Source organism: Lissotriton vulgaris, chromosome 11, assembly GCF_964263255.1.
Source record: "Lissotriton vulgaris chromosome 11, aLisVul1.2, whole genome shotgun sequence".
NCBI classification, from domain to species: Eukaryota; Metazoa; Chordata; class Amphibia; order Caudata; family Salamandridae; genus Lissotriton; species Lissotriton vulgaris.
This window is the reverse complement of record NC_141699.1, coordinates 468759467-468775189: the sequence shown is the minus strand read 5'-3', so window position 1 is coordinate 468775189 and position 15723 is coordinate 468759467. Positions and strand designations below refer to the sequence as shown.

Here is a 15723-nt window from a genome sequence, read left to right as displayed (position 1 = left end):
TTAATTTCTCAAAATCCACTGGAGCTCATATATTGAGACCCAGCAAAGGCACATCGGGCTAACAGTCCCTACAATTTTGCCAAGTTTCGTGCAAATCCATTCAGCCGTTCGAGCTAAAAGTGAGGCCAAACGCCCTATGGAAAAATGAATGGGAAAAACGCGTTTTGGGACCCCCCTTTTTTCTCGGCCCCCCCTTGACGGAACCCCCCCAAATTTTCAGGGGCTGCTCAGAAACAAAATGTGCCATTTTCCTGAAAATTTCAGCCGATTCCGTCCACAAACGCCAAAGTTATTAGACATAGAATTTTCAAAAGTTCCACAGAGAAAAAAATCCTAACTATATATACCTACTGGCTATCGCCAGTAGGTAATATATATATATATATATATATATATATATATATATATATATATATATATATATATATATATATATATATTCACACATACATACACAACGATAGCCGAACTGTGGCCCCAGTTCCCCAGGACGAAACAGACGTCCAAACGAGTCAGATATGAGGCAGTAAGATTTTAATAAGGCAAACTCAGCAGCAACAGCAAACTGACGTGTTTCGGGCAGGTGCCCTTGATCACAGTCAAATGTTTGCCAGACATGCCTGAATTTTTAAAGTGCTGGTGCACACCATGTGATTACATTAAACATGGAAAACATACTACTACGTTTCAAAGGCACATCAGAGAATGCAGGTGGGTAGTAGCCACTTACAACATTGTATATCACCCAAACGCAAATCAATAACTGAATAAATTCATATAAGATGATAACCATTTTTCAAGCATTTATGCAGAAATATTTTTAACACAGTATTACATTGTCAATAGACATCTGATGAAGGATAATCACAGTTTGTAAACATAATATTCATTGCATATAGACAAATTGGTTTTTATCAAAATGTGTTTGTTGTGTTCTATTACTTTGGAAATATTCAAGTTCTGTTAATAGACTAACAGTGGACTTTCCCATTTGCAGAATATATTGAATGGGCAGCAGGATGAGGTCTATATACATATATATATATCATTATTGCATGCGTTTTGCAGACCAATTGGATTTACCAGTGCTTGTTTTCCCTTTAAAATGTTTGCCATCTGCATTGTTTGCGTTTGTTTTCCTATCTTTCTTTGCATACCTAAACAAACAGAAAGTGGGCATGTGTAGTAATTGGTGACAAGCTGCTTACAGTACACCCTAATTATCTACATAGTGCAAGTGTTAAATACACAGCTGCCGCCTAGAACTCCTAGTAGCTCAGTCTTTAGTACTCTATTTTAAATAAAATAAAGATACACTTTGTGTATTTGTTTCCAGTAGCCTCTTTTTACAGTGATATAGCAGGAAATGTGAGTTAAACATCGATGAGGCAGTGCAAACCGTTTTAATCCAACATGTTTCCAGAAGGCTGGGCACAAGTCCCCCAAAAAAAGAGGGGGCCTAACCAGCTTAGGCAGTATACAAGTGAAATCATGATGCGTGCCTTCACAGCGCATGAGGTCAGGACGCGTGACATTTCACATGACATCACAGGAAGTGACTTCACTAGAAGTGATATCGGATATTAAAGCTTCACACATATGCTGATAAATTATATCGGGAATACATTTCAACGCATTGTGATTTAACAAATGAGATTTGGGGTTGTGACAAAAAAGTGGCGCTATCCAGACACAAAATCTGGGCCTCAACTAATACATTTTTTTTTAACTCTACCACACAGAAATTGGCAACAAGGAGAAGCATTGTAGTAGATCTTCTATGCTTAATTGTTTACAAAGTCTACATTGAAAAATATTTGATTGGGTTAAGGCATCTGCTGTGAAGGTGCCCAGTAAATCTCAGGGAGTAGTAATAATGGTGAGATAACTCTGGTGGTTAAATCACTTGCTGGAGATGTGTGTTGTAAAGTCCCAGATTTGAATCAAGGTAGTAGAGAAGGTAAATGTGTCTCACGCAAAGCACATCAAACACGTAGATGACAGATTTTCATTTTATGAAGGTAGTACGGTGAGTTACTACTTTTAACACAGATCTTTGTTACCTGCAGTTCATAAAGTGTAATCCTTCTAAAAGACCACAGTGAGGTATGAAGGACATGTAACTTCTATACCTTGTAACCCTCACTGTCTCATGTAACTCATCTTGTACATTGATTTACAAATGTACATGATTTATTGTTAATGTATAATGTGTATGTTACGTGAAGAGCTCCGGCACCCTGCATTGGGTTGCATAACGCTATAAAATAAATAAAATAGTGCTATTGAAATTGCTATTCGTTTATATTCTGGGACATACCAACACATCTGACATTCTTACAGTGCATGCATCTCTTCTATACAGGGACTGAACAAAGGCAGAAGCATGCCTCTCTTAAGTACATGTGAAGAGATAACAAGCGCTGTGATTTGAGTTACCCTCCGTAGCATTTACATTTAATTGTGAGGTTCAAGCCTGCCTCCAGTCAGGATATTCAAACAAAAGGAGGACTGATGGCCCCTTAACTTCGGCCCAGCTGGAGGTGAAAAAAAGCTCCTTCGCTGCCTGCACGTTACTGCTGGGAGTGGAATGCGTATAATGTACAGGCCCTGCTGAACGTGTCCGGGTGTCTGAAAATGACGAGTTCTTGGCAGGGGGAACGGAATCCACCCTGTGAAACGAGTAGGTGGACGACCTGTACCTGAGTGTACCACCGACTTGTGCCCTGCCAGAAGGTGAATGCAAAACATTTATAATTCCCAAACTGTTTAAGGTAGAAGCTTCAAAACGACAAAATGTTCATTTTGAAAGGAGCACGCCTGACTCTGAATGGGTACTCAAAGACAGGAGTGACGCCATTTACAGTTGATCAGTATATTGGAATTGTACCTGTATGACCCTACAATGTGCCCACTGGTTCATAAATGGGAGGCAAGTAGGCTTAGTAAATGACACCATGACTGTTCAGATTCTGTTATAGGTTTATCCGTTGGATCTCTACACGATGCGTCCGTGTTTTTGGAGGCTGATGCCACAGAGAAACTGTTTTGCAAGAAGTTTGCAACAATGCAATTTTAAATAAAACTGAGGCAATCCAAATAATACTCTTGAGAGATTCCTTGTGCGGCTGCCACCTATAGGACCACTAGGTGTCATTTTGTAAACCTTTAGCTCAACCCTAGGTTGCTGTGGCTCTGAGCAGTCAGACTTACACAAGGGAACAAGTATAAAGCATTTTGTAGTGTAGTTCCTATATTCCCAATAGGCTGTGCGCATTGGAATAACATAAAGAATAGTTTAGATGCAGGACTGAGGTCGACTAGGTCTCTATTGAATATGTTAGACTTAATTGTGTGTGCCAGCTAGCTCAGAGAAGGGGGTGGTGATGAACAGAGTGTCTGAATTGAGCAGACCACTCTTACCCAGTCCAAAGATCAGGGCTTGATCCATCACTGTTATTTATCTCACTGCCCCATCCCAGCTCAGAACCTGGCTATATGCAAATCAGTCTGTCCCTGGCCCAGTGCATCATGGGAACAGGGCAGACTAAACTACCAAGCCAATTCTTCACCAGAAAGGAGACAAGCTACCGGGGACCGGTTTCTGGCATTTCAGCCATCTTCGGCCCGGCTTGCTTGAATCCTGATGGAGCAGTGAGAAAGGGACTCATGTCTGAGTATACCCTGCCACACCTATAGTGGCCAAAAACGATTCAGAAAAGGGGGTGGTGATGAACAGAGTGTCTGAATTGAGCAGACCACTCTTACCCAGTCCAAAGATCAGGGCTTGATCCATCACCGTTATTTATCTCACTGCCCCATCCCAGCTCAGAACCTGGCTATATGCAAATCAGTCTGTCCCTGGCCCAGTGCATCATGGGAACAGGGCAGACTAAACTACCAAGGACAGGAACAGACTAATTTGCATACAGCCAGGTTCTGAAACTGGGATGGTGCAGTGAGCTAAAAAACGGTGTTGGATCTAGCCCTGATCTTTTGACTGGGTGAGAGCTTTCTGCTTCATTCAGAGACTCTGTCCCTCACCACCCCTTGTTGTAAATATTTTTGTCCACCCTAAGCGTGGAAGGGTATTCTCAGATGTGAGACCCTTGCTCATTGCACCATCAGGATTCAAGCAAACCGGGCCGAAGACGGCTGTATTGCCAGAAACCGGTCCCCGGGAGCTTGTTTCCTTCCCAGTGTAACAATTGGCTTTTGTAGTTTGGTTTGCCCTGTTCCCATCATGCACTGGGACAGGAACAGACTAATTTGCATACAGCCAGGTTCTGAAACTGGGATGGTGCAGTGAGCTAAAAAACGGTGTTGGATCTAGCCCTGATCTTTTGACTGGGTGAGAGCTTTCTGCTTAATTCAGAGACTCTGTCCCTCACCACCCCTTGTTGTAAATATTTTTGTCCACCCTAAGCGTGGAAGGGTATTCTCAGATGTGAGACCCTTGCTCATTGCACCATCAGGATTCAAGCAAACCGGGCCGATGACGGCTGTAATGCCAGAAACCGGTCCCCGGGAGCTTGTTTCCTTCCCAGTGTAAGAATTGGCTTTTGTAGTTTGGTTTGCCCTGTTCCCATCATGCACTGGGACAGGAACAGACTAATTTGCATACAGCCAGGTTCTGAAACTGGGATGTTGCAGTGAGCTAAAAAACGGTGTTGGATCTAGCCCTGATCTTTTGACTGGGTGAGAGCTTTCTGCTTAATTCAGAGACTCTGTCCCTCACCACCCCTTGTTGTAAATATTTTTGTCCACCCTAAGCGTGGAAGGGTATTCTCAGATGTGAGAACCTTGCTCATTGCACCATCAGGATTCAAGCAAACCGGGCCGAAGACGGCTGTAATGCCAGAAACCGGTCCCCGGGAGCTTGTTTCCTTCCCAGTGTAAGAATTGGCTTTTGTAGTTTGGTTTGCCCTGTTCCCATCATGCACTGGGACAGGAACAGACTAATTTGCATACAGCCAGGTTCTGAAACTGGGATGGTGCAGTGAGCTAAAAAACGGTGTTGGATCTTGCCCTGATCTTTTGACTGGGTGAGAGCTTTCTGCTTAATTCAGAGACTCTGTCCCTCACCACCCCTTGTTGTAAATATTTTTGTCCACCCTAAGCGTGGAAGGGTATTCTCAGATGTGAGACCCTTGCTCATTGCACCATCAGGTTTCAAGCAAACCGGGCCGAAGACGGCTGTAATGCCAGAAACCGGTCCCCGGGAGCTTGTTTCCTTCCCAGTGTAAGAATTGGCTTTTGTAGTTTGGTTTGCCCTGTTCCCATCATGCACTGGGACAGGAACAGACTAATTTGCATACAGCCAGGTTCTGAAACTGGGATGGTGCAGTGAGCTAAAAAACGGTGTTGGATCTAGCCCTGATCTTTTGACTGGGTGAGAGCTTTCTGCTTAATTCAGAGACTCTGTCCCTCACCACCCCTTGTTGTAAATATATATAGCTAGCTCAGAGGTCACTAGAAACTTTCTCGAGTAAACAAGATGTTTAGCTTTCCTGAATAGACAAGAAGGGATTAGCATCTGACAACCACATAAACATGACAACTTTGCTCCCTCCAGAATAAGGAGTATATCTCCAGAATCGCGGAAACAATAGATAGCTATTTTACTCGTGCATGCTTCGTTTCACCAGAAATGCAGAGAAATAGAGAGACGGGCGTTTTCAATAAAAGAGTTATTTATTGAGCAGTCTTCCTTATCATGCAAGAGAAATGCATTGCTACAATTGCAATACTTGCCATAAAGTAAAGTGCGTACAGTAAAAGGATTATGAAATACTGTAAAAGAATTTATATGGTTTCTAAGCCATAGAACACTTAAAATGGATAAAATACATACAATGATAAATTAATGACTAAACGTACTCAACTGGTGTTTCTAAGATACGCCTACCCCTGTGTACCTAACCTAAGCCTAGTACGTGGGAAGGAGTAGATGAGTTACAGTCTTTGCCAAGAATCTGAATCAAAAATTCTCTATGGGTCTAATCAGCTCCGTACCTTGGGTATAGAATGAAGGAGGTCTTGTATCTCTCTCTCAGGACTCGATCTCCCAGCAACCCGCAAGGGTGACCGGAAAACACTGGAGCTGGATTTCTCGGCAGGAGAAAAGACAGCGTCTCTCTCAGTGCGTCAGCAGGGAGGGTCGGCTTCCTTCGGCACTCACATCAGCAGGGCGTCGGGCAAGTAGATAGCCGATCTGCTCCAAACCACTGTGTGTTGCTTAAGGCTGATGTTAGTATATTTATACCTGGAAGGTGCCGAGTTTGACGTAAGGTTGAACATCAAAACAGAAGCAGGGGCAATTCCCGGGCTGCTGGAGGCTTGGTTTGTTTAAGAACGTGTTGTGCTTTCTAGGAGTCTATGGGAGTAGCCTTGCCGTATTTGGACTGCATTGGCTATGACTTAATATGGATATGATTCTTATGCCTTTATAAGGATATGATTTGTTATAACCACATAAGGGCCTACATCGGGAATGTCTTAATTAGGGTCCTAGATACATTCACAACAATTTAACCAGCAGCAAAACAATTGAGGAAGGAATAAACAAGAAATTGAAGAAATTCAACACAAATTTATTAACAGATTAGTCGATTTTTATGTAATTTTTGACACCAAAACGAGAAGCATCCCCTGGATGGTTCCAGAGATACAGAATTTACAAGGTATAGTAAATGATTTCTAACTATTTAACTATGAGCAAGCAATGGCAAATTGAACAAATTTGATGCTTAGAAATGTTCTGAAGCAAAACTTGGGTGCATATCAATGTGGTTACTTTAGGCGACTTACTCAGACAGGGAGCCAGTAGACAGGGAGACAAGCAAGGTCCACAGAAACAGCTATATTGTCCAAAAAAGCAGTAGTCAGTTCAGTTCCAGGGTCAGTGACACTGCGCCATTGACTTCTATGGAATGGTCCTGATGCGAGTGATACAGGATGCTGAAGGTGCTAAAGGACGCTGAAGATGGTGTACAGTCGAGGGTAGTCTTCCCTGGGCTAATTCTCAGTCTATTGGCTTGGTGAGACGATCCTGGGCACAGGGTTTACATCACTCGAAGTCCTCTCAAGCTGGGTAGCAGTCCATTCGCCAATGGGCTACCAGGTGTCTGGCACAGCGGTTTTGATGGTTTCCTTCTTCTGGTGAAAACTATCCTTCCGGGTAACTTAGCTGCAGTCCAACTCTCCTGGGTAAATTTATATGATCTTGTTCTGGTTCCTGAAACTGCACAGCAGCAAGGAGCAGTGATCAGGGCTACAAACGTGCCCCTGCAGACTTTTTCCTCTGTTGTGGCCCTGTGCTGTGAACACGAGGTCAGCCAACTGACTGGTAAAGTCTATTGCTTCGGCTGGGCTCAAGAGTTGACATCTTCACGAGCATGATACAAGAAGCTTAGTACCTTCTCCTTTGTTAGCTACCAGGTTCAGCAGGTGCAGTCAACTTCAGTGCAGCCTGTTTTTGCTGGGTCCTTGTTAAGCAGGGAGGCCTTCAGTCCTTTTCTCCAGGCCAATGAGATTAGAATTCTGGGTGCTAAAGGGTGCCCTTTTTGTGCCCAGAAATTTCCCTCTGGGGTTGTTACGTTCACTAGCAGGCTCCCTCCCACCTTATGACTTCCTTTGAAGTGTGGCAAATAGCTATCCCAGAAGCCTCTATTCTGTCTGCTGTCAAGATGGCAAAACCCCTCTCATGGCGTGTAGAGCTTCCTAGCCCACCCAGAGCTGTGACTACCAAGAGCTTAAACGCCTCTGAAAAAGAAGTTTGGCAGCTGGTATTCCCCTCTTTGTCCCCTGTGCCGGTCTGTCTGGATAAACAATATAGTAGCCCCACTCCCAAGTGTATTCCATTTCTCCTTCAAAGGCGGTTTTACTTTGAAACTCGCCTCGAAGCCCAACAGAAGTTTAGATTCCTGCCAGGCAGAGAGAACACCTCTCCCCTACGCAGGCTTCTACTGTGTCCTTTCTTGGGAGTCGTTTGCAAGTCTCCCAAGGAGGGCAGAAAGATGTCTCTGTGACAGACTCGGGGTGAAACAGCAAATGGACACAGGAGGCTTTGCGAACAAAGAGGCAACTTAGTAAAAGTTGCACACCACAGCAAGTGATATTAATTTCAATTTGGGAAATAAGTCTGCCTTAATGTAATGAGTTGTTTGATACCATACATTACCAACTTTAGTAGTCCCTTTCAGAGGTTAGCAGGTCTGCTGTGGCAGCCTGTAAATGTACACTCTCCTATGGGGCTACTGGCCTTTTCCACAGTTAAAATGACAATTTGGGTTTTTTACTGCTGAAGCATGTAGAGTACAAATTCCATTCTCTCATATACTGCAGCTTGCCTTTGGGTTTGATAGGCATACAGTTAGGGTGATTTATATATATTAAAAAGGGAAGATTGGACTTTGCCATTGCTTTAAATAGCAAAGCCGAGTTAGCAGTGTAAAACTGCCCTTCCAGTCTGCAGTGGCAGACTGGGGGCCATGTTTTACCTTTGTCACACCCAAGGTGGCACAACAGGTGCCTGCAATCCCCGCGGTGACACTTTAACTTACCAGCCCTGGGTACCATATACTCAGAACTTTAGAGTAAGTTAGCTTATGCCAATCAAACATACACATTTTAAGGTCAAGCACTGGCATTGAGTTCTGGTTAGCAGGCCTCCGTGCACTCTGAATAAATAAACCATCAGCATCAGTCCAAAACTTTGGTTGTGACCATACAGAAAGAAGCATTTCCATACACTGTGCGCCGAAATACGTAAGCTTTTGACAAAACCAAAGGCAGCCAGAAGCCAGTCATCTGAAAATTAAAACTCGTCAATGTACAATCATGTTTTGTGCAGAAGTTTTGGAGGAGGGGAAGGCCGAAGGCGCACGCCCGTATTTCAGGAAGCACCACAGGAACCAGACTATTGCTCCTTGCATTCAATACAATATCAACTTTCTTCTGAGACAGAGCAAACACTGTTACACTCTAACCCAATTTTGTTAACTATATGTGTAATTAATGTGACCAAATCATTCTCACATGCACAATAATAAAAAACAATCTGGAAAAATGGCTTCCATCAGAGCATACACAGATAATAAATCGATTTGGGTACCTGTAACGGCATAATGTTAGTGTTTCAGATAAGGAAGCATTAATCTCTGATCCTGCATCCAAAGCAGATAACCTTAAGAAATTTACTGCACTGCTTATTTCGATAATCACCTCTCAAACCACTCTCTCCCGGCAGAGGCTGGTTTGGTCCCAACACATGCACATCACTTCGTTTGTTCCCAAACGATCCCTAAGAGTGCTTCATAATGCTCCAACATGTGCTCAGAGGTTACAGCCTGTTAGCACTATCCTCTCAATTCAAGTACTCCAGACATCTGCTTCTCAGTTTGGCAGAGGGTGGTCAATGCCAAAAAACAGGATCCACGGACTAGCAGTGCAGGGATCGCTAAATATGTATTGCTCCCCAGATGAAGTCACTGGCACCTGCTGCATATCCTGCCTGTGGGAGTGGTGGCACATTCATGTACCTAGACATACGAGAGGAGCAGATCCAGCAGGGAACAAGAAGACCAGTGCTTCAGAGTGATTAGGTGCGCAGGCTTCTTTCCAAAATGGCTGCCAAGTTTAATCACTTCTATACAAGGTATCTCTCAATCACTGAGTCACTGTTCTTTCCTATCATTGAATCTTTTGTCTCTGTGCTACCACTTGTCGAGCCTGATTTAGCAGTAACCAGGATAAATGCCATCACTCAGAACGTCTGGCTGTCCAAACACCTGATAGCTTTCCTATGTATTGGCCCAGAATGTGAGTGACACTTCAGGCAAGCAATGGCTGACTCAAAGCATGTTTGTGTGTTTTACAAGTAGTAGTCTCTGTATTACAGGCAAAAAGTCTGAAGGGACAGCTGTAGTGGCCTCTATTTCAGACCAAAATAATAGTGAATGCAACAGGAATTTCAGTGCTGGCAGTGTCTGTATCCATCAGCTCCCTGCGATGAGTTGCCCTAGAACTGTTTAAGGTTTATCCCTTGGAAGAACATTACTCTTTTGGTTATTAACTTGCTTGCTTAGACTTTGAAGTAAAACCAAGCTTTCATAGGTCCTCCTGCTTTAATACAAATGCCCGATCAAATACATCATCAGTATTAGGAAGCTTGCATCACTGAACTTCTGGGTTCAGCAGTGGCAATCGTTTAAGTACTGATACAGAAAAACATATATTTTCATTAACACTGCTTAGTTGTGATTTAAAAACCTTTTGTTTGTGCTATTGTTTTCCTTGTTTGCTAGACGTTTGCAACTTATTTGAATGGTAACAAGTCAGGAGAACGTGCCTGTTTTCCATATATTTATCATAGTATCAATTTGGTCATGCACCTTTGGTATGGAAGAACGTATTCACAAAAGTACAATTGTAATTGTTTCTAGATCCTGGTTCAACTTCAAGTCAAGTCTCTGAGGCTGTTAATTGTGAAGTGATTTCGGCAACTGACGTTCCGGAGCCTCTACTGGAATCTGAGCATTTGAAGCAAATTGATGAAAGTCCTTCCGAAGAGTCACAGGATAATGCAGGTATATTCTTTTTTCTGGTCTTCATAACAAATGTTGTGGTAATTGAAATGTTGAATTACAGGAACCACCATGTCATTTAGACTCTGTTTAAATTTCCATAATTAAATAGCTAGGTACATTTTGGTAGCCTACTGGTCAAACAGATTGTTACATAGTCAATGAGAGTTGCTAAGATTTGCTACATGATGGAGATACATTGAATTCCTCTGTCAGTTTAATTCACGTTGGTGTTATCTTTGACTCGCATCCTGCATAGACATCAAATGTGTTTCTCGGGTACTACTTCAGGTGAGATGTAAATGCAGGTAGACAGGCTTCCCTAATATCAGTGGCATTTCCTCAAAGGTAATCCAAATATCACACCAGTACAATGTGTTACCTTGGTTGCTGCACCCAATTCACCAAGCATCCGAAATAGATGTAAAGCTTTTGTGCTGGACAATTGACGTATTATGGTTCTATGATCTTTAACCCGTAAGCAAAACAAAGGACATAAAAATATGCATCTTCATGAAGCAAACTTGATTGTCCATTGTCTGTGTTCATGTGTGCTGCGATTTTGGTGTCATATATGGCACCTTAAAATACATTTCCCTCTGCCACATTTGCCAGGTCCTGGCTGGATCCCAAAGACACTACTCAATCCTAGACACTAGACCCACTGTGTAGCATCGTTAACGTAGCCAATAGACCAACTTTAGCGCCAACTGACCTCCTAGATCACTTTCTAACGTGAGTCCAGACACAAGTAAAAAAGAAACCAAAAATTTCAAATAGTCTTTTTTTTACTGTTTATGCTGCTTATTAGTTTTTCTGTGTGTAGGTGTGCAAGTTGGTTAGCAGTGACTCATGGATATAAGTAGCTCTAAGTTTCCATTTGAAAGCTCATTTTTGATTTGCTTATATCTTTGGTGTTAGTTGACGAATGAATACAAAACTTCCCAAGAAACAATAAATTGCCCAGTAATATCTGACCAAAGGGGTTGATCGCATGGATGGAACTCCTTCTAAGGCAGTGGTAGGGTAGGTGTTTGGCCTGTAGATTATAAAAAAATCAACAGTACAGTTTTTTTCTTCTTTTGAACGTATAGCGGTCACAGACTTGGATTTGAGATCATGAGCTGTAGGCTGATGTACGCAAAGCTGAGAAGCCCGGAGACTAACTTTTAAAGTCTACAGGCTCTAGCTGAAAAAAAAGTGTGAAATAGTGTAAGGACATGCTACAAAAATTATACAGATGCGATACCTTTTGTCGATTGCAAAGTTCAGCTATGGTAAATTGATATATTTGACATTTCTTGAGTTTGTATGCGCCAAAGCTTGAGAGCCCAAAACAAGAAACTCCTCTTAAAAACGTCATCTGCATATATGAGGCATCATTTCTGGGGTTCATGGGCTAGACCCTACACGAACCAGACGCTTATATCAAAGAAAATCTTATATCAAATTTACCATTGTTTAATAAATACAATGTTTAGATCTATGGCTCCTAATTGTTTGAAGACTGTGGACGCCTAAATCAAAACTGAAATCCGAGGACCCCCTCTTAAATAATTTCCACGACACAAACCTCAACACAATCTAAAAAATATTGAAAAAAGTATACATCAATCAATCAAAGTTTTTAAAGCGTGCTTCTCACCCGTGAGGGTCTCAAGGCGCTGGGGAAGAGGGGGCGGGTGTGAGCAGCTCCGTATGTTATTTGAAGAGTCAGGTCTTGAGGTCCTTTCTGGATTGGTGCAGTGTCGGGCTTCGTCTGATGCGGTGGGGGAGTTTGTCCCAGATCTTGGCCGTGAGGTATGATAAATATCTGGCACCCGCTCTGACCCTGTGGATGCGGGGGATTACATCAAACAAATACACATATTATGAAGTATCACATTTAATTTGCTAACAAATATGCGAAAATAATAATAGGAACTTTCAAAATGCAGTTTTATTTCTAAAAGGCATAGCAATATTCTCGAATATAACATACCACTTTGTTTTTTTTGCTCCTAAGGTTTGCTTTCTGTGTTTAAGCATACAACTTCAATCTAGGCCTGTTATCATACATACTAGTTTGCTTTTGCAGTACCTGCGCTGTTCTAACAATCCAGATAAGGACACAAATTACATTTTCAGCTTTTTGATGGCAAATTCCTTCTTATTTACAGTGGATTTTAAAACGTATTCTTGAAAATGTTGCTTTGATGTCCATTTACTTGATTAATTTGTTGATATTTAATTTTCTAAACAGTCGACAACCCCCTGCATATGTGTTGGCCACTCAGGGGTCCGCAAACCAAAGGTTAAGAATTACTGGTTTGATGTGTAATAAACTATGTAATTGTGGTAAAATGAAGTGTTCCTGAAAGTAACGAGTTCATAGACCTTGAACCCAGCCAGCAAACCGAAGTCTGCCTTGAAATATCATGTGGGTTCTTCTATTTCAGTTTCCTTTCAGACCATCTCTATAACGTGCAGGAAAGTAGAGTTCTCATTGAATATTTCAGTGAAATACTTACACATGAATAAATAAAGAAACATTTCCTGGCTAATGTAACGGAAAGTTTGGGGTAAAAGATACTGTTGTGGTATTGATCCTGAAACTGCCCATACCTGGAGCCTTACCATCTGAGATATTAGGAGGAGGGCTTGGTGGTTGAGTGACACCTACCTCGACTGGCCACGAGGAAACTCGCAAACAGAACACCCTCTTAATAGAGGACTGGGCCTTGTGTAGTGACATGAAAGTGTTCACTCACAAATTTTCTGAGCTCTCCAATAAAAGGCTCTCCAAATACACCTGTACCCCATCACCTACTCCCCCCTACCTGCTTTTGAATCTATCATGTTCCCTAGCTTATGATCCACCTTAATCAGAAAGGAGCGTCTCCGCTTTGTGGCCAGTGCGCAATTAGCATTCCCCATGAACATGATCATGTGCTTTTTGCCCAACCAGAGAGTGCCTCCGGGGAAATGAGCATCCCGATATTTTAGCATCCTCTACCATGTCCAGGATCATGGTCATGGGATCGAGGGCATCCAGGAGCTGATCATGGCACACCCGCCAGGACCGGTCATTGCCTTTCTTTTGGTCTTTCATAAATTATTGCTCGAAATGTGGCCATATTGGGATCCAGCTCTGGGATTGGAGCTACCATGCAATCCAAAGAGGGATGCGGGCATTCTGCCTTGAGGCAACTACGGGCTTTTTCCCTAACTGTGCTCGTGTTCTACTTGCCATTTAGCTCACCGCCTTCGTGGAAGGGGTCCATTTGGACAATCTGGGATGGAGAAGCTCCTCTGGATCAATCATGTCCGATCCATCATCCGTGGTGCAAGGTTCAGTGGCCGGAGTTGTAGCGGAAGGGTGCCAAGGCCTGGAAGGGTCAGGGTCCTGTCAGTGTCACTGTAGGTATTATCCCCGGGATGTGGATCAGGCAAACCCAGGCTTGGAGACCCCTTTGACAGAGGAGCGGTGTCAGGGGGCAGAGCAAGAATGGTTTTTGGCCAGGAACGCCTTTTGCAAACGTGCAAAAACAGTATGATCCACCTCTTCCTCCTCCCAGGGGTGTTTGGCCGGGGCAGGTTGGTCTTCTGTGGCTTGGATTGAGGCAGAGGGCACCAGGGCTGCATTTGCCGGGGACTGGGACCACTTGGCACATTCCTCCACTAGGTGCTGCTCTTTGGGGTCCATATCCTTCTCCACCGCCCTATAGATAATGCATCCACGGCATCATAAAATTCATCATCCAATGGTAACTGAGATAGGGACTCCTCGCCCCACTGCATGTCTCCCTACTCCAAAATGCTCACTGAAGTTGGTTGAAACAGTGCCCACCCCAATTCACAGATCTACATCCATCTGTCGCACAATGATTTTGCTGGGGCTAACCCTCAGGGCAGTGCTAGGACACTGCAGTTGTTGGTGCGAGGGGGACTACAGTTCAATACGGGACAGAATCTCACTCAAAGGGGGGTCCATGCCCCAGGGACACCACCCTCCCTGGAATATACAAATGATATGGGTGAATACGCCACCTGGGATCATTTTAGGCAAGCAGGCAAACTGACCCTGGGGCCCAGGGTTTCAAACAAATAAGTGCAGGCATCTGAAAGAAACACGTAGTGATAGATTCTTTACCTTAAAATTACCCCCAGGCGTCAGACTGGATCCGGAAAGTTTTCGTCGGAAGGTTGCGTTGTGCGGCTCCGCGTGCATCGTCGTTGGCAAGATGACGCCGCAGCAGCTACTTAGACGCCGCCCTTGCGCGCTGACGTCAGTTCTTTCTTTTTCTGTGCCAGCAAGCGCAGATCCAGAGAGAGCGGTACCCCCAGTCACTCTTTGACTGAGTTTTTCTAGGACTTTTTGTCTGTTTCTCGAGTCTATCGACTCCTGGTGCCGTAGGGATGCCCGGTTTCAAGTCCTGCAGGGACTGTCATCGAATGATGTTGTTGACGGACCCGCACCGCGTGTGTCTCTACTGCCTGGGGTGCGATCATGACCCCAAGTCGTTGCCCGACTGCTGAGCCATGGTGCCGAAGACTTTGCGGGAGCGGTCCCAAAACTTGCTTAAAGTCCGGCAGTCGGCTTTGCGCCGTTCCAGGTCCCGGTCACCATCACCATCGTTCGTTGGGATCGAAGTCTTCGCACTCGGGGTAAGGTAAGGTGAAGCATCACAATAAGTTGGAGAAGCGTTATCGCTTTCCAGCTTCTTGTCACGGCTGAGGGTGCGGGTGGTGCCTCCCCCGCGGCTCCGGCGAAGCCTACGCAGTCGCCACCGGCTTACCCGCCCTTTCCGGGTCCGTCTGCGACTCCGGCCCTGCTGCAGGAATTTCTGTCAGCCATGGCCTGGCTCTTTGGGCTGGTGGGCCCTGCCGGCGCGACTGGGGGCCCTCGCTCTTCATTGCCAGTAGCTCTGGCATCGCTGTCAGCTCCGGCCCCGGTGCCTCAGGCCCTCCAAGGATCCAGGCCTGGATACCGGTCGACACCGGTTGACCTTGTGACACCTCCACTGACGTCGACCCCACCAGCACCACCTCCGATGTTACCCGTGGTCCCTGACGACGTCATCCCCGGTTTCAGCCCTGATGTGGACATGGCACCGGAACGACGTCGCTTGACGCCGAGGGGGCCTTTCTACCCCTA

General features: G+C 44.3%; 1 protein-coding gene across 2 annotated transcripts in view; it reads left to right on the top strand.

Moving 5' to 3' along the window:
• CDCA2 (cell division cycle associated 2) overlaps positions 1-15723 on the top strand; it is a 394307-nt gene that overhangs the window by 293308 nt on the left and 85276 nt on the right. For both annotated transcript variants that reach the window (XM_086943530.1, XM_086943529.1), the window contains exon 12: positions 10446-10589. In XM_086943530.1, the coding sequence (XP_086799656.1) occupies positions 10446-10589 (144 nt within the window). The remainder of the gene's footprint in view (positions 1-10445; positions 10590-15723) is intronic.